At 45.0% G+C, this 24,826-nt stretch overlaps 1 protein-coding gene across 1 annotated transcript in view; it reads left to right on the top strand.

Annotated features, from left to right (window-relative positions):
- The window catches only part of AP3S2 (adaptor-related protein complex 3, sigma 2 subunit), a 56,273-nt gene extending 38,723 nt beyond the window's left edge, over positions 1–17,550 (top strand). The window contains exons 5-6 of the mRNA XM_012643761.1: positions 14,543–14,650; positions 16,314–17,550. Coding sequence (XP_012499215.1) covers positions 14,543–14,650; positions 16,314–16,442 — 237 coding nt within the window. The 3' untranslated portion in view covers positions 16,443–17,550. The remainder of the gene's footprint in view (positions 1–14,542; positions 14,651–16,313) is intronic.
- The last annotated feature ends 7,276 nt before the right edge of the window (positions 17,551–24,826 follow it).

The raw sequence follows: 24,826 nt of genomic DNA, 5'->3' as shown, positions 1-24,826 counted from the left end.
GGTCTCCCAGAGTACTAGGATTACAGGTATGAGCCACCACGCCCGGCCCTATGCATTCACCCTTGAGCACTCATCCACTCTGTTACAGGTGGCTCACAAATCTACACCTCATGCTGACCCAAGCTAAAGGCTTGTGTTTCCAGGAGTGTGCAGCACCTCTCCATCTGGATGACCTGCTACCACTTCGAATGTAGTAAGCACCAAACCACACACTGTCTCCTCCCCCTACTTCACCTCCTTTCCTACCCAATCCTTCCTCACCCCCTCACCTATATTCCCTTCTTACTTTCCTAGTTCTCAGCAATACCATCTTTCTTCAAGGCATGAAATCTCGGGAATGCGTACTTCCTCTTCTATTTCCAAGCAGTCACCACATGACCTCACTTCTTTCAGTATTTTCTTCAGGTCTACGTCTTCCTTTCCTTTCCTTTCTTTTTTTTTCTTCCCTTTACTGAATCCAGGCACCCAACACATCAGCTAACACGTTAGCTCTAGGTGACTGCAATGGCTCTCTCCAGTCTTTCCCCCAACCTCCCTCACCCATCCAATCTTCCATAGAAAACGTTTCTTTCATCTTCCCTTCAGTCTATACTGATTGGTTTATGTATAATAGATATGTGTCCCAATTCCGTGTTTCTTACTTTCAAGGTACTTTTCAGTATACTGTCTGATTAGCACAACTATAGGCCTATTTTTAAAAACCAGATTCTAATTAGACCTTGACTTTCAAGATCCTGACCTGTGCATACTTGCTAGTTTCAGGGTGGACTCACTCACTTTGCCTTTGCTCCCTTGAGAGATAACCCCTGGGTGGACTCAGGAGGAACCCTGTTTCTTAAACGGGAGTCTGCATGATGTGGCTTTATGGCTTTGGGGTTTCCAGATTCTACCTGGTAACTTATGCAGCCCTCTTAAGGACCTCTTTGTGCCTCAGTTTTCTTCGGTTGTAAAACAGGAATGATATTGTATTTCATCGATTCTTAGACTCACTTTTTTGGTAAGATATATGATTTTAACATCTCATATCAAGATTTGTCTTATAATCAATGGTATGTCACAATTTAATTGGCAACATTTTTCTTTTTTAGTGGTACATAAAATAATGGTATGTTTTACAATCAGTGGAGTCTTGGATTTGATGAAGTACAGTAACATCTACCATTCAGTTATTTTGAAGATTGGAGTTATTGAGTAGTTGCTTAGCTCAATAAATGGTAAATTTGTCTTTACTTTTTTTGTACTGGTCTCTCTGCTTTCAATATTGCCCCCTTAAATCATCCTTTACACACCGGCCTAATGATACATTAGAAAATCATTTTTGTTGAACTCCCTCGTGTAAATGATTCAAAGGCTCCATACCCCCACCTGCAGTGATTCTTAAGGAGAAGGAGGACATGCCTCACTCCCCTCCACCACCTTCCCCAAGGAATGTCAAATGGCACTGAGTGATTGAGGGGAGTGTGTTATGCAAGTGAATTTTCATAAGTGTTAAAAAAGTTGGGGATCACTGCCAAGAGGATGAAGCTGGAGCCCCTTAATATCCTACACAAAGACCTCCGTGAGCTCTCCCAGCCTGCCACTCCAGCCTCACCTCTTGCCATCTCTTGCTTTGAAATGTATGCTCCAACAACACTGAACTATTTGTATAACTTGTCCTTAGGGATGTTATAGCTTTGTATGTCTTTGACCTGCATGTACAGGGCAAGTAGGTGGAGTGGAGCTCAGGCCTGTTCCATGGGCAGTGTTTTAGAAGGAGCAGGAACTGTGGGGATGGAGATCATCTCCTCAGAAACAGGTTTGTGGATCTAGGTGTGGCATTTGGAATTTTCTCTGATGGTCAAGTTGTGCTTCACTTATCTACCTGCCTGCTATTTGGTCAGATTAGGCAGAATGATAGAATCCCAGGGTAGAAGGCAGGGACTTATTTTCATTGCTCCAGAGGACACAGGTAGGATCAGGGGATGGAAACGATTTGATGCATATTATACCTCAGTGCCGCAAAGAACTTTCTGACAGTCATTGCTGCTCAACAGTAGACTGGACAGCTCAGGAACAGTAGTGAGCCCTCTTCACTGACAGGAAGGTTCTTTCACCAAAGTGAAGGATCTGTAGTGTCACAAAGAACAGATTCCTGTATTGGAAAGGAGGTTGAACATGATGACTTTGATTATAGCTACCAAATTAACTAACATCTGTCAAGTACTTAGTGACAGGCACATAATAGCTAAGTGCTTTATATACAGTGTCTCGTTTATTTCCTGCGTCATCTTTTTTTATCTTTAGAATAGGCCTGACAGCTAAGAAGTTCAGTTTTCCCTGTTTGCAGATGAAGAATCTGAAGTTTAGAGCTAGGAAGCCTCAGTTTCTCCAAGGTCACACAGCTGGTAAGCGGCAGAGCCAGAATTCAGACCCTGGACTCTCTGATTCTGGGCCCACTTCTCTCTACACTGTGCAACGCCGCCTGTAGTGTTCCCTCCTGCTTTAACATCCCAAATGTGGAAAAAGATGTATTTGTGTCATGTTTTGTTAGCAGCTAACCGAACCAGGGAGAGGATAAAATTCAAGAGGACAAGGTTTGGATTATTTTCTGTAGTCACTGTGCTACTGTGCTTGACATTTGGGACCAGTACTGCAACAGGTAGGAGAGGAAGGAGGATGAAACACTAGGCTGGAAACAAAAAGTCCTACTAGAACATTTTAAGAAATTATTTCACGGAGAACCCTGACTCATAATAGGAATTGGTTTAAAAATAAAGGAAGCAATAATACAAAGCAACTATACTTTACTGTAATATACATACTATACATACTCAAAGAGCATAAACTATGAAGCTAGTGAGTGAGTGATCCTCTAATTAAAAAAAAGATGATAGTGATGTATTAGTAGAACATGAAGAATAATTAATAAGTTGCTAGGCAATTTACTATTCCCTCTGCCTGGAGGCGTTTTCCTCCATTTTGCCAGTTAGTTTAAGGCTCACCCTCCTCTGAGCTATTAATAACATAGCATTTTGTACTTGGGTCACGATGTTTATGACAGTCTTCCTTTTATTATAGTTAATTCTACATGCATAGTTAATTCTTACTTGATTCTAAGCCATTTGCGGATAGGGTCCATATCTTATCTTCATTTCCTCCTTCCAGCGCTTAACATTCTGTGATGTTAGCATATTTGAAAGTAGACATTGTTACAGATTACATTCTTTTGGTGAAAATGAGTGAATGCCTTAAACCTAATACATTACCTTATGTGCAGTAGGTACAGCAGGGTCACATATACAAATTTAACTTATTTAATTCTATCCATTTGTCCAAGCAAAAAAAGAAAAGAAAAATTCTAAATCCAGGATGATTCTGCCCTCAATTCTACTCAATTAGTATATTCCTGGAGTGAGTGTGAGATGAAATATTTGAAGCTGCTCTTCTGTACCTCTGTTCTTTTACGCCTGTCATGTGCCTCTCATAAGCATCTCAGGGCACTTAGAGTGATTCTAATGCTTAAAATAAAATTTCCGTCTATGTGGTCCTTAAACAAGCCAGCCACTTCATCTGGTACTCAGCATAAAAAAAGAAAAACAAAAAAATCTAAACAGTAATCACTTTCATCACTGGCAGAAAAATTAACTGTGTTGGACAACATAGGTGATTTAAGGGATTTTGGGCCATGTATAGTGTCCATCTTACTTGGTGACTTGAGAATTTATACCTTATGTAAGATGAGATTCCACTAGATTCATTCATTGCTCATTGAAAGAATGTATGGTCCTGTGAGTGAAAGAAAGAGAAAAAGAAATCAAGAACGAAAAAATCTAAGGCTAAGGATTGAGTCTTGTGGAATTTCGTGACGAGAAAACATCTAGAGAAAACCATGGAAATGTCTAGTCTAAAGATCAAAAAAGTTATAAAAGTGGTTCAGGAGATGCTAGTAGCAGGTGAAAGAGAAATACAGAACTTTACAAAGCAAGTTGCTTTCTTGGCCTGCTTTCTTTGCTATAGCCGAGGTGCTTGGGACCAGACAACTCCGTGTGCCTGAGAGTTCCTGAAGGCATCTCAGCATGTACAATTCATTAATTGATATTGTTACGGAAAGCTCTGCACTTGTCCTCAAGGCCACATCAGAAGAATGAGGGCAAGTGGTTTGAGGAGAAAGAGAAGTTTATTACTTTGCTGGCAAAGGAGGAAAAATGGCAGACTCTCATCTCAATACCCAAATTTCCTGAATATAAGCAGAAATACAGAGCTTTTAAAGGGACGGCCCTCAGTTCTAGGCTATTGTCATTAATGATTCTAATCGTCCCATCTCTGCTGAAGACAAAGCCTGTGAGCTCTGCTCACCTAGGAGGCCCGCCCAGACCTCTGCCAACCAGGCGCCCAGGCACTGGGCCTGGGATGGAGCTGACAGTTGAGCTGACCTATCTTCTGTGATGGGAAGAACAAAAGACATTCCCCTGCCGCTCTCGACCACCTGCCCTGAGGCAGGGTTGCAGGCCTCAGTTTCCTAAAAGAGTGGGAGAAGTTTTAAAGAGAACTTTAAAGAGAAAATGTCTTTTTGCTGTTGTTTTTTGTTTTCACGCCATTCCCTCTGTTACATATTCCCTGCTCTCAATTCCCACTTCAATTCCCCGCTTCGCTTCCGTATCTCTGGGAGCAGGGCCCACTACTCTGTTGCAATATTAACAATGAGTGGCAAAAACAAAAAACCAAATTATATTTAGAATATTCTGTTTTAGAAGTCATGGGGGTGTATAATACACTTTCAAAGGTTTCTGTTAAAATGATTTAATGGTGATTTAATGTTCAACTCTTCTGTGCATTGTTTTGTCTCCCTGGCTAGACAGTCAGCTTTTCAGCCAAGTGTGCCTGGTACTCCTTAGTGTGCTTTCGTATTGTTCGTTGCAGTTATACCTACATAGACGTTCAGCCGACAGTCATTGAATCTAGTTGCCGTACGTTCACTTTTAGGTAAAAGAGATGCAAGGCGAGCACAGGGAATGAGGATAGGCGGTCTGTGCATGTCTTAAAACACTGGACTTTGGGATGAAAGTAGGAGTAAGAGAGAAAAAGGCATATGTACCAGGTCTCTAGAAACCATTTTTATGCCTTGTTCCCCTTTTCATTTTCTTTCTAAAATGAATAATATGGGAACTAGAGACTGACTCTTGGGCCAAGATGACTCTCAAATGATTTTCCCTTCCCCTATCTGCTGAGTCCACTCTGGGCATCCCCCTACCCACTGGCTCATTAAGAGCCACCACATGCTCTAGCACAGAAAGAGAATGATGCATATCCCATTTCCCAACAATCTCTTCCCTACTTATTCTCTGAAGGCTTTTCTAATGAAACTAACCAAGTCAAGAAGGGGGTAGAAAAAGTAAGGAGCACTCAGCTTTTTGTATAGTAGACTATGTATCTTGTCAATGATTAACAATTCCTTTTTAAACCTTAAGTGTTGGGATATTGGCATCCTCGTGTTCTAATAAAAGCACTGTGACAGTGCTCTTTTATATTTGGTTAGTGTTTTATTGTCTTCTTTGTAGTTACACAGTTAAGAAAGAATATAAGGGTATGAATAGGCAGTGGGAGTGGGAGCCCCTGTCTTTTGTGGCACAGCAGGACTTTGTCCTCTAACATAAAACACCTGGGGGGAATTGATCTAGATTAGAGGTTTCTATGGATGTGATTAAATTTAGGGTGTGGCATGCAATAATGTGCCCCTAGTGTCTTAGAAGATTTTACCTACCCTCTGTACCCATGAAGTTCTGTTAGATGGGATCCTGCCATTCCAATACAGAACTGCATTTTATTGTAGAAATAGTATTATTCATACTTAGGTGTAGCTGTAGAGGTACTCTTTGCTGCCACATTTTGGGTAGCATTGTGGATTTAAGTCGGCTTTTGTAAGCTGCTAGCCTGAGAATTTTACTGTGTTTATGGGAAAATGCGTTGTAAGTTTAATACTTAAAAATAAACTTTTGGAACATGACCAATTTAAGGTTTGGAGACTGTGTGGTTTTACTAGAGGAGAAAGTAATTTAAATACCTTGCTTATGCCTTGTTTATTATCTTCAGGCTCCTGATCAGTTGATTTTTAGTGATGGTCTCTGTTGATGTGGGATTAGATTCAGAACTTTCAATTTTCTTTAACTCAAGTGAGAAACATAACCAAGGATGAAGCCCTTGAAGATCATAGACTCCTCTGACGGTGGGGAGGGTTGTTGAAACTGACTTGTCTCCACCCCCAGCAGTTCCAGAGCCAGGTTCCTGAGACATCTGTTTCCTTGAAATGATACTTTTATTTTTCCTCTTAGATTCCATCAGTCCTACTATAAAACTAGCAGGCTCATTTTAACCTACTTTTGTCTGTAGAGAGGTTAACTCTGTGTCCCAGACAGTAGAGCATGTTTCCTAGTGCCAGAATGGGAGGCCATGCCAGCTCAAAATGCCTGTGTCTCCTCAAAACCAGGACTTCTGAACAAGATGAGCCTCTTAAATCCTTTTAGCCAGCATTTATGAAGTACCACTTCATAAGCACAATGCCAGTACTGAGGACCCAGAGAAGAATGTGACACAGGACCTGCTCTCGAGAAGTGGTAGTTGAAGAGAAGAGACAGACAAGTAAACTGAATTAAGTACCTCAGTAGACACCTGTACTGGGCACCCCAGTGTCACTGAGAAGAGGGTAACTCAACCTATAGAGATCCTTAGCCTTTCTTGAGTTTAATTGGCCCAAGCTTTGGGTATTCAGCAAATCCTGGAAGAATATTTCTGATTTTTACAGAACTTGTTTACCAGCATCAGCATGAAGAATGGTAGAAGGTATTGAGGGTTAGTATTAGCAAATCTCAGCAGAGTCAGCAGCACTACAAGCTCTTGTTCTGATTTGGAGGAGCGCTTTCTTTCCAACAGGAAGTCCCAGCAGGTTAGACAGTCTTTTAGTTTTCCTCTGATGCCTTCCAGTCTTATTTTCCCCTTTCTGTGCATTTTTACAGTGAAGCTGCTGTGGCCATTGTTGGTGACAGAACCTCTGATTTGAGCTCTTCAAGAGAGTCACATCTTCCAGGAGTCCCAAAGTTGTACTTAAGCACCAGTCCTCAGCATACACCAGATTTGTTCTTCCTATTTCATCTAGTAGTAAACTGTATTGCAGAAAAACTTCATAGATACAAAATTCTAGGTCCCTGTCCTGGTTGGGACATTCATGGGGAAGGTCTCAAACAGTTATATTGACAAAAAATAATGGGTGGGCTAAATTGGATGCCTGTGGATCCAGTTATAGAAGCAGGTACCTTCAGGGGAGGAAGGATGATGTGATAGCCTCCTAGAAAAGAAAAATAAAGGGACACAGATGTCCAAAGGTATAGGGAGGAGAGCATAGAGACTTGTTAGCAGGCTAAATTGTCTTCAGAGAAATTGACATTTTGATTTTAGTAATCATTCCTTCTCTTGACTGTTTTGAGGGGTTTTAAGAGAAAATTTTAAATAGGACAGAGCTAAAAACACCAACTTTCCCTCACTAAAGTGTGGCCATAAATTTATATATCTTGATCTTGGAAAACATCACTTTCAAGCCCACGTTTTACCTTTTAAAATTTCAGATTTATCATGCAAAGTATTTCTCCATTACCTTCCCCTTATATCAAGATAGCCTGTTGGCTTATTGAGTTATCTTAATCTTTACATCACATGAAACTCTTCCTGGTTGTCATTATTTCTAGGTTAAGTTACCATTGGATTTGCAAAGAATTAAGAAGTCAGTAGCACTTTTGTTTATACTCTGTTAACAAATACTTCTGAATTAATTTTGCTAGTCATTATTTTCAATGGTGGTTGAGTTAGCAGAAAACTAAATTATTATTGATAATTCATATTTGTTCAGTGCACACTGTATTAGGCTGGGTTTAGGGCTCTTGAGGGCCTTTGCCTCTTTGCTGTCTTCTATTCCTGTCATTTTGAATGCCATCTGTATGACTCAGATCCAGTTTTCCTTCCCCCACCCCCTTTGTTGGTTTGTCACTGTAACTCTCAGTGTTCTCTCAGGTGTTTACCTACGTCTCTGCTGCCATCCTCAAGACCAGCCATCAGTCACCTCCTATTGTTTGTGCTCTGACTGTGTCTCCACTTCTTTAGGTCGTGAGTTTAGCATTGGTTCTTGGCTGCATGCTGCTCACACCATGCTTGGCAGCCTCCCACTTTCCCAAGTCTCCTCTATCTCCACTCAGTGAAATTTTACCCATCTTTCATGGTCTACTTCATATTCAGTGGGAGAGGTCTGAACTGACTTGCAAGATTACAGAGCTAAAAATGTTGACTTTCACTCACTAAAGTGTGGCCAAAAATTTGTGTCTTGATCTTAAAAAACATCAATTTCCACCCCTCATTTTACCTTTTAAGATTTGAGATTTATTACCCAAAGAATCTCTCTGTTGCTTTCCCCTTGTATCAAGATAGCCTGTTGGCTTACGGGCAGCTATTTGCTCATCCTTTGCTCACTTGCACCACTTGGGCATTATGCTTACCAAGGTCGCTTGTGATCTTGTCGGATCTGTTTATGCTGTATTCAGTAGACTGGTACTATAATTATGTAATTTAATTAAATAATAGGTAAACCATAAGTAAGAGAAGAGAATAGTTCTATGAAAACTACGGAGAATGCTTTGGAAGGGCAAGTTTACTTAAAAAAGGAAATGAAGTTGAATTAGGTTTGGGCAAGATAACTATAGGACACTGGAGGTGAAAGGATCCTAAAAATCTAGGATTCTGTACTCCTGCTTCACAAGAGTCTGAGTTCTCCCTCTTTAGAGAAACTGAAAATTGTAGATGATGCATTCTAGTTGAGTTTTATGCACTAATGGTACAGAACTCTAACCAGAAAAGTTCTTTTTGACCCTAATCAAAAGTTTGGTGGCTCTCAAAGTTTTTTTATAGCAAATGATGGTAGGCTTGGACATTGAGGGAAAAAGTCACAATAAAAGTCATATTTACCATATCTTTATTACTTGAGTTGTCAGTTTCATGTGATATTATGGGCTGGATGTGGTAGCACCTGCCTGTAGTCCCAGCTACTTGGGAGGCTGAGGCAGAAGGATCGCTTGAGCCCAGGAATTTGAGGTTGCTGTGAGCTAGGCTGACGCCACGACACTTTAGCCCAGGCAACAGAGCAAGACTCTGTCTCAAAAAAAAAAAAAAAAAAAAAAAGATTTAGGGGAACAACATTCCCCATTCTGTTACTCTTGCTTAACCATCAACTGGGTATAAAAATCTATGAGTCATACTTTCTCTCCCTGAGAATTGTGTAGGTATTGCTTCTTTTTCTGCTAGCATTAAATATTAGTGTAGAAAATTTCAAGATTTTTTCCCTCTTTTAAGTGATTTGATCTTTTTGCGTGATTGCAGAAACCCAGAAACCTTACCTAAAAGGTATATCTTGGCTCTGACTGTTCTGGGTCCATTTTTCCTGGGATTCAATGTGCCCTTTCAATATATAGATCCCAGTCTTCGTATAGTTCAGAAATACCTTGAATTCTGTCTTTATGCAATCTTTATGAATAAATCTTTACATGTTTTTCCTGTTCATGTTATAGTTTTATTTTATGCATGTTATATCTCCTTTGCTGTGTTCTATAACTCTATTTTCTCTCTATTCCTTTAAACTCTTTTTCATTTCATTTACTTTTTTCCATTTCTCTCCTTTTGTTCCTTACTGTGTTTTTAGCAGTGTCTTCTGTCTCTTTTGTTCCTTCCAATTTCACCTTCATTTCTATAACTTTTCCTTCCGCTTCTTACCTCAGCTCTGCTATTATACATCTTCTCTTCTTGTTGTTTCCCTACCTCTTGCATTTCTCCTCTGAGTTCTTGCTTCATGGAGACAACTGTTTCATTCATTAAGTTTTCTTTTTTTAATTTTATAATATTCTATTGCAATTTTATGTGCTCCATGGCAGCATTTTTCCAGTCTGTGGTCTTAGTCTGCCATTTGGTTTTCCTGTTTCTTTCCTAATTTTTTCTTGTTGTATCTTTACATAGATCCTGTGCAGATTTCTTTTTTATATTCATCTTTAAATAGGTGGGTTTTTCAGGAACCAGCTATTTGCAGGATCTTGTTTGGGGCTATGCTCCAGGCTGGCTGTAGTTGTCTCCTTGATTTAGGGTTCTGGGTAAGTTCATGTACCCTTTCTCTCTATCCAGCCTATAGAAACAGGCATCTGTTAGCATTTCCACAGTGCAAAGGCTATCTTCTCCGCTGCCCCAGAGACAAACTCTGTGAGGCAAATATAGCTTGTTTTGTGTGGTTTCTCATTTAGCCCCAACTCCAGGTCCAAGGAAGTTCCTGCCTTCCAAAAACAAGGAATTGGTTTGGTACCAGAGGCTATATCCTTTACCTACAGGAAGTATATTTTTGCAGGTCTTTCTGAGGTCTCCAGCTCCTACGTTCCCTCTCTGTAGCATCCTTTCTTCTTTTCCTTCTGTGAAGTAGAAGAGTCCTTGCCTGAGCTCTCTTCTTTTGACAGCTTTCCCACCTGTTTGGGGGTTTGGGTTTTTGTTTTTGAGACGGGGTCTTGCCATGTTGCCCAGGCTGGACTTGAACTCCTAGGCTCAAGAGATCTTCCCACCTCAGCCTCCTAGGGGTTTGGAATTTTGGATATCTTCTAGTTTTGTTGAAAATGGAGTTTGCATTGTTTTTTGCATTTGGTACATTTTGAATAGCATTTGAAAATGCTGACTTCATTATGCAATGTTCAAATCAGAAGTTTTAACTGATTTTTTCTATTAACCAACTACTGGTCTCCATGACATCATATATTAAGACTTTTACTATACCTTCTCCATAAAGCTTCCACCCCCACACTGTTGTCCATCTTCTAAGTCCCTGAAGTCCAAGGAATATGCTACTCAGATGTACAAAAAGCCTTTCATTCATTCAGCTTGCCTACTTTGCACTGGGCATTGTTCTAGGCCTTAGAGATAAAGCATGGAAGAATTCATACAAGATCTTGACACACTAAAGGCTAGTGATTCCATATGGACTAGGGATAAGGGGTACATAAAGTAGAAGACTCAGTATGGGATTTTGAGGAAGCATGGTGTAAAGCTGCAGAAACTGTGGTCCCCAAACCCTGGACCACAGCCCAGTAACGGTCCATGGCCTGTTAGGAACCGGCCGTGGGCCTGGTATCACCACCTGAGCTCTGCCCCACCCCTCCCATCCCCACCCCTGATGGAAAAATTGTCTTCCATGAAACTGGTCCCTGGTGCCAAAATGATTGGGGACCACTGGTCTAAAGGTAGAGCGTGTGCTCTGGAGTCAGGCAGACCTAGATTCAGTACTCATTTCTGCTGCTAATATGCATGACATTGGGGTAGTTTTATTGATTTGTTCATATATAAAATTGATCTATTTCTTCATATGTAAGAGGATGATTACATTACTTACCTCAGATGGATGATGTGAAATTAAAATGAATTACATAAAGTACTTGGTACATATATTTAACAAGACATAGGTTCAACTTGTAGATAGTCAACAAGTACTACTTTCCACCCATGAGGAAAGGATTGATTAAACAAAAGGTATAAATACTAAAAGTATGAGTATAGAGGCCTGTGTCTTTCCTTTTTTAAAAAAATTGTAGTAAAACATACATAGCAAAGTTTGCCATCTTTGCCATTTTTAAGTTTACAGTTCTGTGGCGTTAAGCACATTCACATTGTTGTGCAGCCGTCACCACCATCCATCGCCAGAGCTCGTCATCTTGCAAAACGGAAACTCTGTACACATGAAACACCAATCACCATTGCCCTCTCCCCCGCCCGGTAGCAACAACCATTCTACTTTATGTCTCTATGAATTTGACTACTCTCTGTGCCTCATGTAAGTGGAATTGTATGACAGTACTCATTCTTTTGTGACTGGCTTATTTCATGTATCATAGTATCTTCAAGGTTCATCCATGTTGTAGCATGTGTCAGAGTTCCCTTCCTTTTTACAGTACATTTCAATTCAGACCAAAAAAATTCCCTTTTTTTAAAAATTTCAAAATATCAAGGGGGTACAAATGTTTTAGGTTACATGGATCACATTTGTAATGCTTGAGTATGGCTATAGATGTGCCCATCACCCAAATGGTGTTCATTGTACCCATTAGGTGGGTTCTTGCCCCTCCCCCTCCCCCCCACTTGATTTCCACTGAGTTTTACTTCCCTCTGTGCACATGTGTGCTCGTCGGTTAGTTCCAATTTAATAGTGAGTACATGTGATATTTGTTTTTCCATTCTTGAGATACTTCACTTAGGAGAATAGTCTCCAGTTCCATCCAAATTGTTGCAAAAGGCATTAACTCATCCTTTTTTACCCTTCCTGTTTAAGGTTGGATAATATTCCATTGTATTTATATAAGACATTTTGAATATTCATTCATCTGTTGATGCATACTTGGGTAGCTTCTGTCTTTGGCTGTTGTGAGTAATGCTGCTGTGAACAAACATGGGTGTGCAAATGTCTCTTCAGACCCCTGCTCCAGTTCTCTTGAGCATATGCCCAGAAGCCAGAAGTGGAATTGCTGGGTCATATGGTAATGTTGTTTTTAATTTTTTGAGGAACTGTCATATTATTTTTAGAGGCCTATTTCTTTTTTTCTTTTCTTTCTGTTTGTTTTCTTTTTTTTTTTTTTTTCTTTTTAAAAAGACAGCTGTCTCAAACTCCTGGGGCATCCAGCAATCCTCCCACCTAGATCTCCCGAAATGCTGGGATTAAAGGTGAGCCACCACGCCTAGCCCAGATGCCTATTTCTTGATGGCAAACTATAAACAGTAGTATTCTCCAGGGAATAATTTTAAAACCAGTCTTGTAACATTTTGTAAATATCTAAATATAAAACTTTTAGCATTAGGTCTTATTTGCATATATAGATAATGAATAATTCATATTATATATAAAAAATTTAAGAATACCTCATGAAAGTATGCGTGTATAGACAGAAAAGTAGTTAATAAGGCTCATTGTAGGCACATACAAGAGAGTATACCTGATTTGTTGTACTCGCTTCCCCAGATTAGAAGAAATATTTCTGGTTATATCTGTTAATACATTCCCTCTGCTTACTGAGGGAAAAATACAAAGAACTGATGTGCCAGAGAACTTCAGATGTCAAAATTGCACAAGCGCACAGACATGCAAACACAACTTTTTTCTCAGCTCCTTATTGCCCTACAGAGTAAATTGATGCTTGACTCTAGACTGCAGAGCAGTGATTCTCAACTGGGGTGAGTTTGCCCCCAGGAGATATTTGACAATGTCTGGAGCCATTTTTGGTTGTCATTGATGGAGGGGTGCTACTGGCTTCTAGTGAGTAGAGACCAGGGATGCTGCGGAACATGCTGCAATGCACAGGACAGCTTCACAACAGAAAACTATTCAACCCAAAATGTCACTAGTACCCAGGCTGAGAAGCCCTGCTCCAGACCCAAGTTACCTTCTCAACCTTGTCTTTAGCTTGTCTCTTGCATAAATAAAGCTGCCATCCCAGGCAGGCCCAGGAGCTCTCCATACCTGTCCATACACTGGCTGAATTGCTTCTTCCCATGCCCTCCTCCCGTCCCTGCTTCTCTGATGTCAGAGCCCAGCTTCCATCTTCCCACTTTCTCTTTGAAGCGCTCCGATTTCTCCAGCCACTGTTTTCTTTTTTCTCTCACTTCCTTTAGGACTGTTTCAATAACTTGGCACTTAGTTAACAATAGAAGGTGGTACTTTCTATCTTCCCAACCTGACTGAATGCACCTTGAAGGTCATGTTGTTATGATTTGGTCTGAAATATGAAGTGCCACCCCTTATAAACCCCAGTGGGCACCTCTGACTTGATACCCAGGGCTTTCTGTGACAGCTTTCCTGCCACCATAGGGTACAGTAGTTGAGTCACTTTTGTTCCATCACAGTAGTTGAGGACACTGAGATTCAGCTTTGTTTAGAGAACTACTACTAGCTGGGTGGAATCTGAGCCCAAATGTGAGCCTCGTGCTTAGAAAAGTATTTATGCTGAACCTACTTCTTATCTACGCTATAAGCAATAGGCTGAGGATAGGTGTAAAGGAATGGGCTCTGTCTTGTTCTAATCGCTTCCTCCAACGGAGGCAGGCTGGAGGACCTGCCTTGTGGAAGCTGGGAGACATTCCATTGCAGCTGCTTGGACAGGGATTATTCCGTCATAGCTGGGCCTACTTAATGTATCAGTCAGTGTTGATGATGATGTTAGTAATGAAAACCATCGTTACTTATTTAGAGCCCAGTGTGTCCTGGGCACCAGGCTAGGTGCTTTACACACATTATCTCATCCAGCCCTCGCCGCAGTCCTGGAAGGAAGCTGAAGCACTGAAAGGATAATTTGCCCAAGGTCACCCAGCAAGCAAATGGCAGAGCTAGAATGTAAACAAGATCTGTCTGACTTCAAAGCCTGTGCTGTCAGCTGCCACCTCACTCTCTTGGGTATAGCCAGTACCTACCTCTGCACGCTCTGTGTTCTGACCCTTCTTATTTTTACTTCCCCCTTAGGTGCACTACATCCTCCAGGAGGTGGTGATGGGCGGAATGGTGTTGGAAACAAACATGAATGAAATCGTGGCTCAGATTGAGGCTCAAAATAGGCTGGAGAAATCCGAGGTGAGTAAGCAGCTGTGCTCCACCCTGGCTAGTTAGAGAAGTCCTGGGCAGAGGGAGGAATGCTTACAGGTATTGGTTTGTGTTGTTGCACAGCCTCAGGAAGTGTTTTATACTTATCTTCTTTCTTCCTTGAGTCCATCAAAACTGATAGATTTGAAGGTCCACTCTGAAAATGAAATAGGTAATGAGGTTTAAAATCTCAGACTATCAGGCTAGAAGTGTGAATGTTAAAGCCAGATGGCAGAGGGAGGCAAACAGCTCTGGCTTGGGGGATTATGGCCCATGTTTGTGGTTTGTAATTCCTCCTTTCAAAGCAACACATTCTCTGGAGGACCCAGAATCCCCTTCTCCAATTCCAATGGTTTCCTACTTTCTGTGCTATACAAGTCTGGTCTCCCAGCAGCCATTTCTCTTGGTGTCTTTCAGACCTCGGAGTTGCCAGTTTTCTTGTTTCCAGTTAGGCTTATAAAAAGCTACAGTAGAGTTTGGGCTGGGTTTGAAAATAACACGCCCCACTCCACCCCCACATTGATACACATGTTCACAGTAAATTCTGTCCTATCCCCCGAGGTCTCTCCGTCCCCTTCCTCAGCATTACCAGGGAGCAGAGGTTACAGACATTGGCTTTTACAGACAGAAATAGCAGAACAAATTAGCTCTTTAATTATTTGAGTGTCTTAAAGAGATTTTTGCTTCGTGTGACGGAACTTGATCTTGCGAAACCAGGAATTCTCTCTGTGAGGACTGGCAGTCCTGCTGAAGAAGCTTTTCCAGACCACAGCTATTGTGGCAACTATAGTTCTTTTAGAACCGCGGCTGGGAAGCTTCCAGGAATAGTAAGTGAGTCAGAGACAAGGGGTTTGGAAATGAGAAGGAATGGAGACTTGCTGGGTAAGGGTGGAAGTTGAGTTGGTATCCTGAAAATGGTAATAAGGGAAAAATGATTTTGAGAAAGTCTTTGTCAACTTCTCCCTGTCTCTCCATACTGGAGTGAGCCTGGAGGACAGGGGTTGGCCGTAGGCGTCGTTACTCTCTGTGTTTCGTTACCTTCTGTGTCGTGGTACACCCCACCTCCCACGTGTCTGTGCCGCCCAGCTTGTTGCCACATGACATTTCCAAAGCCAGCTTTTTTCCATCTCACATTATTAGTTGGCAAGCAGTTGCCCTAGAGCTGTGACATTCCTTTTCCTTTTAAGAATTTTCCTGTGACTTTGCACTCATCGATAAGAGTCTTCAGTCTCTTAAGGAAAGGGTATTTTTTAAATTTTGTAACCAGACGAGTGCCCCTGATACTTAATGTGACTTGGATAAACCATTTTCTGTTATTTCAGCCAGGATTTATTGAGCACCTACTGTATGGCAGGCTCTGCTAGATGCTGCGGCTATAAGACTACGTGAGACACGTCCCGCCTTTGAAGAATGTGTAGTCTGGTACAAGTGCAGGCTTCACAGCCCTGGACCAAACCCTGTCTAACCTAAAGATTGCTTTGTTGGCTACTTTGAGGAATAAGGAGGAAAAATTAAAACTTGTGTCATGTGTGCTCAGTTTCCAATTTTTCTAGGCCTCCCTCACCTGTTATTTTGTTTGTTTGGTTTTGGTTTTTTAGCATTAAGCAGATGTCACTGAGAATTTGTCTCATCCCCACCTCTCGTTTCTCCTCAGGGTGGCCTTTCAGCAGCCCCTGCGCGGGCTGTATCTGCTGTGAAAAATATCAACCTGCCTGAGATTCCTCGGAACATCAACATTGGTGATCTCAACATCAAAGTCCCCAACCTGTCCCAGTTTGTCTGAGGGTGGAGGATTGGGCTGAACTGGAGTCCTTAAAACAAGCAAAGCCAAGCAAGTCTGGAAACAGAACCCATTTTGAGCCTTCGAAGAGTCAAGACTCAGGACCCTGAACCTTTCTGTCTGGGGAAGACTGTTTGGCATGGGATGGGAAGGGGTTCACGTGGACACTGCCCGGGTGTGCTCAGTTCTCACACGTGCAGCTGTGCTGCCCTCCACGCACACGGCCACTGCAGGTGTGAGGGGCCTGCCGTCCTCAGAGGGAGTCAGCGTGCCCCAGCCACCCGCTCCTTTACCTCTCACACACAGCCGCTCCCAGGGATCGGGGACTGTACTGAGCAGGCCCACTTGCTTCCCAGAACCCCAGCACGAGGACTGAGCACATTCTCTGACTAGAGTCTTCATCGTTAGCACCACGGGCTTCTGAGGTCCTGTAGCGTTTACTCGTTGGAGAGGTGCCCTAGGTAGAAAAGGGCCGGCCCTTCAGATTTGGGGATGTGGTGAGTAGCAAGTAAGGTAGGTTTTATGAGAACCAGAGTCACCTGCTGGCTCTACTAAGATTGCTATGCCCAGAATCCTTTTGTATAGCCAAGCCTTTTGGTTACCACCTCCTACAGAATACGTTCCCTTGCTGTCTTAGTCCCAGTTCTGTTCTCACAGGTATTTATGTGCAGGACGCAGTCCCAGTCATAACCCTGGTGCATGCCCACCACATTTCCGCTGCTAGGGAGAGCACCCCTCACACACACACTCGCCAGAGAGGTCCCTCCTCGCAGAGGAGAAGCCCTGTGTCTGTAGAAGGTTAAGCCAACAACGCATGGAATATCCCAGAATTATGACTCTTCCCACGTTTAAAATACATTCTCCTCACGGGAGCAGAAGGTTCAGTTGCTGTGTTATGAATGATGAATTGTCTCCATAGGAAACCCACTGCCACCTACACCAGCTTCTGGAGCATGAGAGCCTGAGCTGGGGTCACCATCTGGGGCCCGGATACAGGAAGTGTGCTCGCCGAGACTAGTAGCAGAGCTGCATCTTCTCCCCTCCCTGGAAAGGCGCCCCTCCCTGAACCGTGCTTGTGTTCCCTCAGGTGACATTCTCCCAGAGCTTTGGAGACCCATAAATGTTTACATGTGATTAGAGTCTTTCTTCTGTGGTTAATTCAGAGCTAAAGCTGCTCTACACTGTCTCATAGGCTGGGTCTCAGCTATGGTGTTGAGCTGCCTTGAGATTAGGGAGCTGACTGCACTGTCATGTCAAATTTCCCAGCCTGGGTACTTCTCAGGCCTGCGGGCTGGGGACCCAGACTGTTTGCTCAGGCCTCCTGGTGCTGTTGCAGAGCAAGCTGGAGAGGGCGCCCAGCAAGGCCGTGTGTCAGGGCCGTGTCGTTTTCCATTTTTAAATGGTGCTTCCTGTGGTTTGTGCCCGTTGCTCCCTGCCGCCTCTTGTCCTCACTCTTTCAGTCCCTCTGTGATAGCCTCAGAGATGGGTGGTGGTGATCAGAAGGTCGACCTCTTATGTTGGAAGAGGGAAATGCAGGTGAACAGATCTGCTGTCAAAACCCCTAGTAACATTCTTTTAAAGGTTTCTTGATTTTTTTGGCAGGTATTTTTAGCACATTGACATTTTTGTGGAATCAGAAAAAAAGGAAGGAAACAAGTGTTTATTTTGCATCTGTAAATTGGCGTGAGCAAGCTCCTTCGACAGTCCTTATAACAGACATTCTTATCCCCATTTTGTAGATGAAGAAAGTAAAGTCAGATATGTCAAGTAACCTACTCGTAGGTCACACCAGACTAAGATTTGAGACTGCCCACTTGACTCCAAAGTCCTTTTTTTCCCCTCACTGCTTAAGATGGCTTCTCCTAATTTTATTCTTCTTTTTTATAAATAAAGAAACAGGCCAGTGCGGTGGCTCATGCCTATAATCTCAGTGCTTTGGAAGGCCAAGGTGGGAGGATCGCTTGAGGCTAGGAGTTTGAGACCAGCCTGGGCAACATAGTGAGACCCCGTCTCTACAGAAAATAAAAAATTAGCCAAGTGTGGTGGTGCACACCTATAGTCCTAGCTACTCAGGATGCTAGGGTGGGAGGATGGCTTGAAGCCCAGGAAGTTGAGGCTGCATTGAGCTAAGATAGCACTGCTGCATTACAGCCTGGGTAACAGTGAGACTGTGTCTCTATTTAAAAAAAGAAAAGAAAAAAAAAAACTGAGTCTCAAAAAGATTAAATAACTTGTCACAAACTATGATAAAAACAGGCTTGGAGGCCGGGCACAGTGGCTCACACCTGTAATTCTAGCACTCTGAGAGGCCGAGGCAAGAGGACTGCTTGAGGCCAGGAGTTCAAGACCAGCCTGAGCAAGAGCGAGACCCCTGTCTCTACAAAAAAAAAAAAAAATAGAAAAATTAGTCAGGCATGGTAATGTACACCTTTAGTCCCAGCTCCTCGTGAGGCTGAGGCAGGAAGATTGCTTGAGCCCAGGAGTTTGAGGCTACAGTGAGCTATGATGACGCCACTGTACTCTAGCCCAGGTGACTGAGCTAGACTCTGTCTCAAAAAAAAAAAAAAAAACCAAAACAGGCTTGGTTTTCAAAGGTGGTCAGTGTGACCACATTGTAGAGTATAAGAGCCAAAGGGATCCTCTGTGTTGCTCCATTTTTAACTGACAAGGAAGCCAAAGCTCAGACTTTGAAGTGTTGTGTTGAGGGTCACAAAGCTAGAGCCACATCATTTTTCTCCACTTCATTTGTTACGTGGTTCATACTGCAGGACAGCCACGTATGCTAGATTTCCTGGGGCAGTCTTGATTTCAAATGTTTTGCCTACCAGAAACCAATGGTTCTCCAAATCACTGAGTGGTCCTATAGATTCAAAAGTGAGCGTCCAAAAACATCCCTCACACTTCTTCTTAAAGTAGCATGAAACTTCAGCCTGGTTTTTTATTTGGAAAACTCAAGCCACAATAATTGTTCATTGACTACTTGAGGTTGCCTGCAAATTCAGGTAGCTTTCTAGCCCGCTATCAGCAAAGCCGTAAGTATCTTTTTTTAAAAAAAAAAAAATAGGTTAAGAGGAAATGCTTATTACCCTTTTTTTGGAGAAGGGTACAGATTTGCTGCTGAGAGATACCAGTTTTGATATGATATATCAGTTATGATATCAACCAGTTTGAATCTACTTTGGGAGTCCTTGGTCCTGGATGGTTTACACTAAGGATTTCCTGAGGTTGTAGAGAATACTGGGTCTTCAGTGCTCACCGCCGCTAATTAAAATCTAAAATTCTTCCATTATACAACATTTAAGTGCCTAGTGAGAGCCAAGCTCAGTTAGGCTGTGAAGATTGAGAGATGAGGCTCTGCTTCCTACCGTTGGCTCTGTGAGTGTCTTTGATATAGCGCGCTCAGATTATTGAGAGATGGTGAGTCTGACTGGTGGCCTGAAGTTGTAGAGACTGGGGTTAGTGACTTTGTGATACATGGATTATTTAAAGGACAATAACCCATTTTCTACCCCCTAGCTGACCACATCATGCCCTGCTGGGCCATGCCCAAAGCTGCCTGTCTTCTAGGCCTGGTCATGGACCTGAGGAATATTGTTCCCACGTTGAGGGTTAAGTCAGGATGTCTTGAGTCCTCTCACATCCCCGCTTATTCAGGCCTCTGCCACATACAGAGCCAGCCCTCCCTCCCTACCACCTCCGCCACCATGGAGCCAACTTAGCGAAGCCCGTTCTGACCCCAGCTTCACCAGAAAAGAAACCAGGGGACATGGCCAAAACCAGGTTGTTGGTTAAATCTTATCTTGTGGACCAGTCTTTAGTAGGGAGTTTCAGTGTGACCATTTGTCCATGGCTTCCAAATAGGATGCGGTGGTGATTGGTACATGAAAATGAAGATCAGGAGGGCGGCCTAGTCCAAGTTTAGCTGTGGCCAAAATGGAAAGCCATTGAAGAATGAGAGACCCAGAGGAGTTTGTTGACTCCTAGCAAATGTCCTGGTTTTCAGCCTCCCAAGTCTACCCTACTGTGGAGAGTGTGCCCACCTCCCTGTGAGCTAATGGTTAGCCTAGTGTCCACCTACACTCACACCAGCACGTGTTGGTGCTCGCAGGTTGGTGAGTGGCTGTCCTTAGGGCTAGACTGTTTGCCCTCTTGGGAGCACTGGAGGGACAGACATCTGCGACGTTCTGGCAGAAGTTGGCAGATAACAAAAACAGGTGCCCTGTAGGGAAGTAGTTCCATGAAAATGATTAATCCTTTCCAAGAGACTGTTAAAATTCTTTCCTATTTCAATTTTTCCTTTCAACAAAGGAAATACATGCATATAGTTCAAAATTTAAGGAAACAAAAGGCTGTTCAGCAAACAGCTCCCACCCTGTTTCTCCAAACACTGAGGCCCCATCCTTGCGAGCAGCGAGTGTTTCCAATTTAAAGGATTAAGAAACAAAGTCCCTGGATTTTTATTACCAAAACTGAGGGTATATCTTCCTGAGAGTCTAAGTTATGTTCCATTTGACCTTGGTGGTTGACCTCAGCCCACCACAATCATTCCACCCTCTGCAGGGAGGAGAGCTCCCAGATCACCCCAGATAGAACAGCACCCCCACCTTAGCACTACCTGGCCTTGCTCAGCCGCACCTTTTCCCACGACACTCTGACATGCTGTACGTTTGGTTTCTTAAGTTATTTTCTCTTTCCCCCTGCTAGGACGGGGTTTGTCTCTTATTCAGTGCTGCATCCCAGCTGCTGTGAACAGTGCCTGGTCCGGCATGCTCAGTAAATAACTGTTGGATGAGTAAAGGGTCGAAGCAAATGCTAATTCCTTCCCACAGCTTCTCATAGCGTGTGCTCTCCGGGCTCCTGTGCTCACTGCTTTGGGAAGGAGAACCCAGGTAGTGGCATTGGGAGCAGGCTGTGGGGAGGATTAGCCTGTGGAGGATGAAGGAGAGGAGAAAGGTAAAGCCGACGGTGGCAGGTGGCGCCCATGTGGCTGCAGCAGCCATGGGGACGGGGCTCTGGAGAGAGGAGGAGGTAGACTGGGAGGGACAGTGATCAAGAGTTTGGATGTGGACAGGTGAGGTTGGAGAGTATCTTGGGTCAGAAGTGCACTGGCCAGCTGGGAAACTGAGTGGGCAGGAGAGGAAATGAGTGTCCGTTCAGAGGTGACAGTTGGAGCTGTGGGGGCGAGCACAGTCGGCCACAGGACAAGAGGGTTGAGGCTGAGCTGTGGGCAGGGGAAGGGAGGAGATCGCGACGGTGGAGTGACTCCTGGACAAGGGAGGACTTGCAGTGGGAGGGGTTCCAAGAAGAGAAACCGTCTCTTGGGCTTGCAGCCGCCCCAGCCAAGCCCCCGGTGAGAACTTCGAAGATGTGGCTCTGCACTCGCGATGGGGCAAACGGCAGGTTGGTCGTATGAGAGTGGGGCGCCGTCATGCTCTGCAAAACACAAGTCTGAACCTTCGGAAGATGAGTTTCCTCATCCATAAAAGGGGGTAACGAATCCTGCCCCGGGGTTGTTGTGTGGATTAACCGAGACCCTGATGTAGACCACGAAGGGTTTGGTCAGCACTGGCTGCCGGCGTCACTGGGAACTTTGCAGAGGGAATGGGAGCTGAGAAGGTAGGTGGAGCAAGTCAGAAGTTCAGTGGTTCTGGGAAGGAGAGAAGGGGCGGTGTCCGGCGCTCGTGTCCTGGCAGCAGGGGAGGGGAAGCGAGGGCAGCAGAACTGAGGTGGGCCTCAAGGGAGGGTGCTGCGGGGGAATGACGGGAGGCGGCCCCTGGCCTGGCCCCTCAGAGGGGTCCTGTGCCTGTATCCAGAGGCTCCACTGGATAAAGCTGTGGGAGCAGTTGTGGGGTCTACAGAAAGTGAATCTTCCCTTAAGATGAGGAGGGTTAGAAGACAGAAGAGCAAACTGGTGATTGGTAGGACATTGGCCAGGGTGGGGGTGGGGTTGTAGGGAGGGCTCAAGGAACTTCCTTTCCTGGAGTCAGGTGGTCCGAGCAGGCACAGTGGAAGGAGCCAAGCAGGCCTGGGTGAGCAGGGGGCCTGTAGGACTCCACACTTCCCATGAGAAATGGGATCTCTGGGCCTTATCAAGAGCAAACCTTACATTTTTGTTCGATTCTGACATCAGCCTGGCCTTCTGGGGTCACTTGGGAACAGGGGTGCCCTCTGCCCCCAGCCACTGAGGACTGGACCACGACTTCAAGAGGGGCAAGCTGGAGGTTGTCTTCTGCGTTGCTGGGAATGAATGTCCTTTGCAAACCCAGGAGAGAAAGGTACAGCTAAAATGACAGAAAGGAGTTCCAGGGACAATTTTCAAAAATGGGTCCATTGCTTCCCCAAGACTGAGCAGCAGGGCTCAGGCACTGACCAGTCAGGGTGGAGGTGTCTGATCTGGGGGTCGCACATGTTGGCTCTGCCTCTAGGCCTCCTGCTTCTCCTGAAGCAACAGAGGGAAGCCCCCAGGAGGCTGCTACATCGGGGGGCTGCTGCAGTTCAGTCCTTTGCTCGCCTGGCAGAGGCAGAGGTGAGGCCCATGGGTGACGTGTGGCTTCGTGAGTCAGCGTGGCTCCTCCCACTCAGACACTGGTGAGAGGGACAGGTGCCTTCTCATACCTTACCTCCCTTCACAGGCTGGCAGCAAAACTGGGAGCCAAGAGACAGCCACAAGGCCAGGGCACTTCCTGCTGGGCAGCCCTGGAGTGAAGCTTTTCTCCAGCCTCTTGGTTCAGGGCACTTGGCACTAGATGCCCTTCCCTTGTCCCCTCTCCAGCCCTCTGAGCGGCTCCCCAGCTAGATGTGTGTGGCCTCTGTTCTCCCAGGGTCATCCTTTCGTAGGGAAGTGCTTTTCTCCCTGAGACAAGCTAGGATTTGAACTGCCAACTGCTGAGCCAGCTTTCCTGCAGTTGGCTTCGTGTGGCTGGGAGGTGTGGCGGGACCCAGGCGGCAGCTCCCTCTCAGGTGCTGGACTGTGGGTGTGGTTCCTGCTCAGCGTCCCCTCCCAATTCCCAGTCTCTATGTGTCTCTTCTCCACCAACTGGGCCCAACTTTGGCCCAGGAGGCGCCAGCCAGCCCGCAGCTGTTTAAAGTGCACAGTGATGTTACAGGGTTGGGTCCAAACTCTGTTCCGAACAGGTAAGAGTGACGGTGACGCTACTGGCATCACAGCCTGAACCTGGCACAGGTTGGCAAGTGGGCCCTCCCTGTCGGGCCACTCCCTGAGCCTCGGAGCTTGGTGTTATGACCCTTCTTGTCAGATCACCCCCCTCCCAGCCCCAGCCCAGCCCTGCCCCACTGCTCTGGGCTCCCTCGGCCGCAGAGAGGCCATAGGTTCCAGGCCAGGCCCTTTTTTTCAGGTCACAGAGCTTCCCTGGCCTCCACACATCCTCACAGGTGGCCTCTGCTCTGGGCCCGCAGTCCCCAGCTGTGTGAGGGATTGGGGCTCACGCTTCCCCAGGCCCAGATCCCGTCTGACAATCAGCCGTCCTGGAGCCCACCCTCGCCACCACGTCCCTGCACCCCAGTGCCCGTGCCTGGACGCCACAGCCTCTCAGCTGTCTCTGCCTCCCCTTTGTCTCCGTACGCCCCACGTCATCACCCGACCAGAGTGAGTGAACCTTCTGACGCATTAATCAGGCCACCTGTCAACCCTGCAGTGTTTAATGCCTTCCTAGAGCTTCCTGCCAGCCTGAGAACGGAACGCAAGGCCCTGCTTAGCCGGCCCCCTCCTGCCTCCTGTCCCCATCTTGTGCCACCCTCTGCCTCACTCCCTCCCGCCAGCCACACTCAGGCTCTTCCTGCCTCAGGCCTTGGCCCTTGCCACCCCCGCCTCTGTCTCCAGGTCTGCCTGCTCCCCACTTCATTCAGGTGTCACCTTCAGAGGACTTCCCTATCAGCGTGGCCAAGATAGCGTGGCCACTTGTCCCCCATCACTCCGCATCCCTTACCCCACTTCATCCTTCATGGGACTTGTCACCTGACGTGAGGGCACATGTGCTGTCAGCTCTGTCTTTTCCAGTTTTTTTGCTGCTGTGTTGTGGGTGCCTAACACAGTGCTGACCCGTGTTACACTGTCAGTAAACGAATGGTGGTTCAACGAATGAATGAAGCTGCTCCTCCCTTTCCCTCTCAGCGTGCATGAAGCTGCACACTCATCAGCCTTGAGGGCAGAAGGCATCGTGGGGTGGGAGCCGTAGGGCCTGGCTTCCTAGACCCACTGTGTGACCCCAAGCAAGTCACTTAGCTGCCCACTTCTAGGTGTCAGGAGTGGTGTGTGAGACAGAACTTTACTATACAGATGTAAAGCCCTGGATGAGACATGAATGTGGCTTGAATCCTGGCTCCACCACTTCCAGCCCTGTGACCTTGGGCAGCATACCTGACCTCTC

The sequence above is a fragment of the Propithecus coquereli genome, unplaced genomic scaffold, assembly GCF_000956105.1.
Source record: "Propithecus coquereli isolate 6110/MARCELLA unplaced genomic scaffold, Pcoq_1.0 Scaffold20, whole genome shotgun sequence".
Lineage (NCBI taxonomy): Eukaryota > Metazoa > Chordata > Mammalia > Primates > Indriidae > Propithecus > Propithecus coquereli.
The sequence above is the reverse complement of the archived record's forward strand: the minus strand, read 5'-3'. Positions and strand labels throughout refer to the sequence as shown.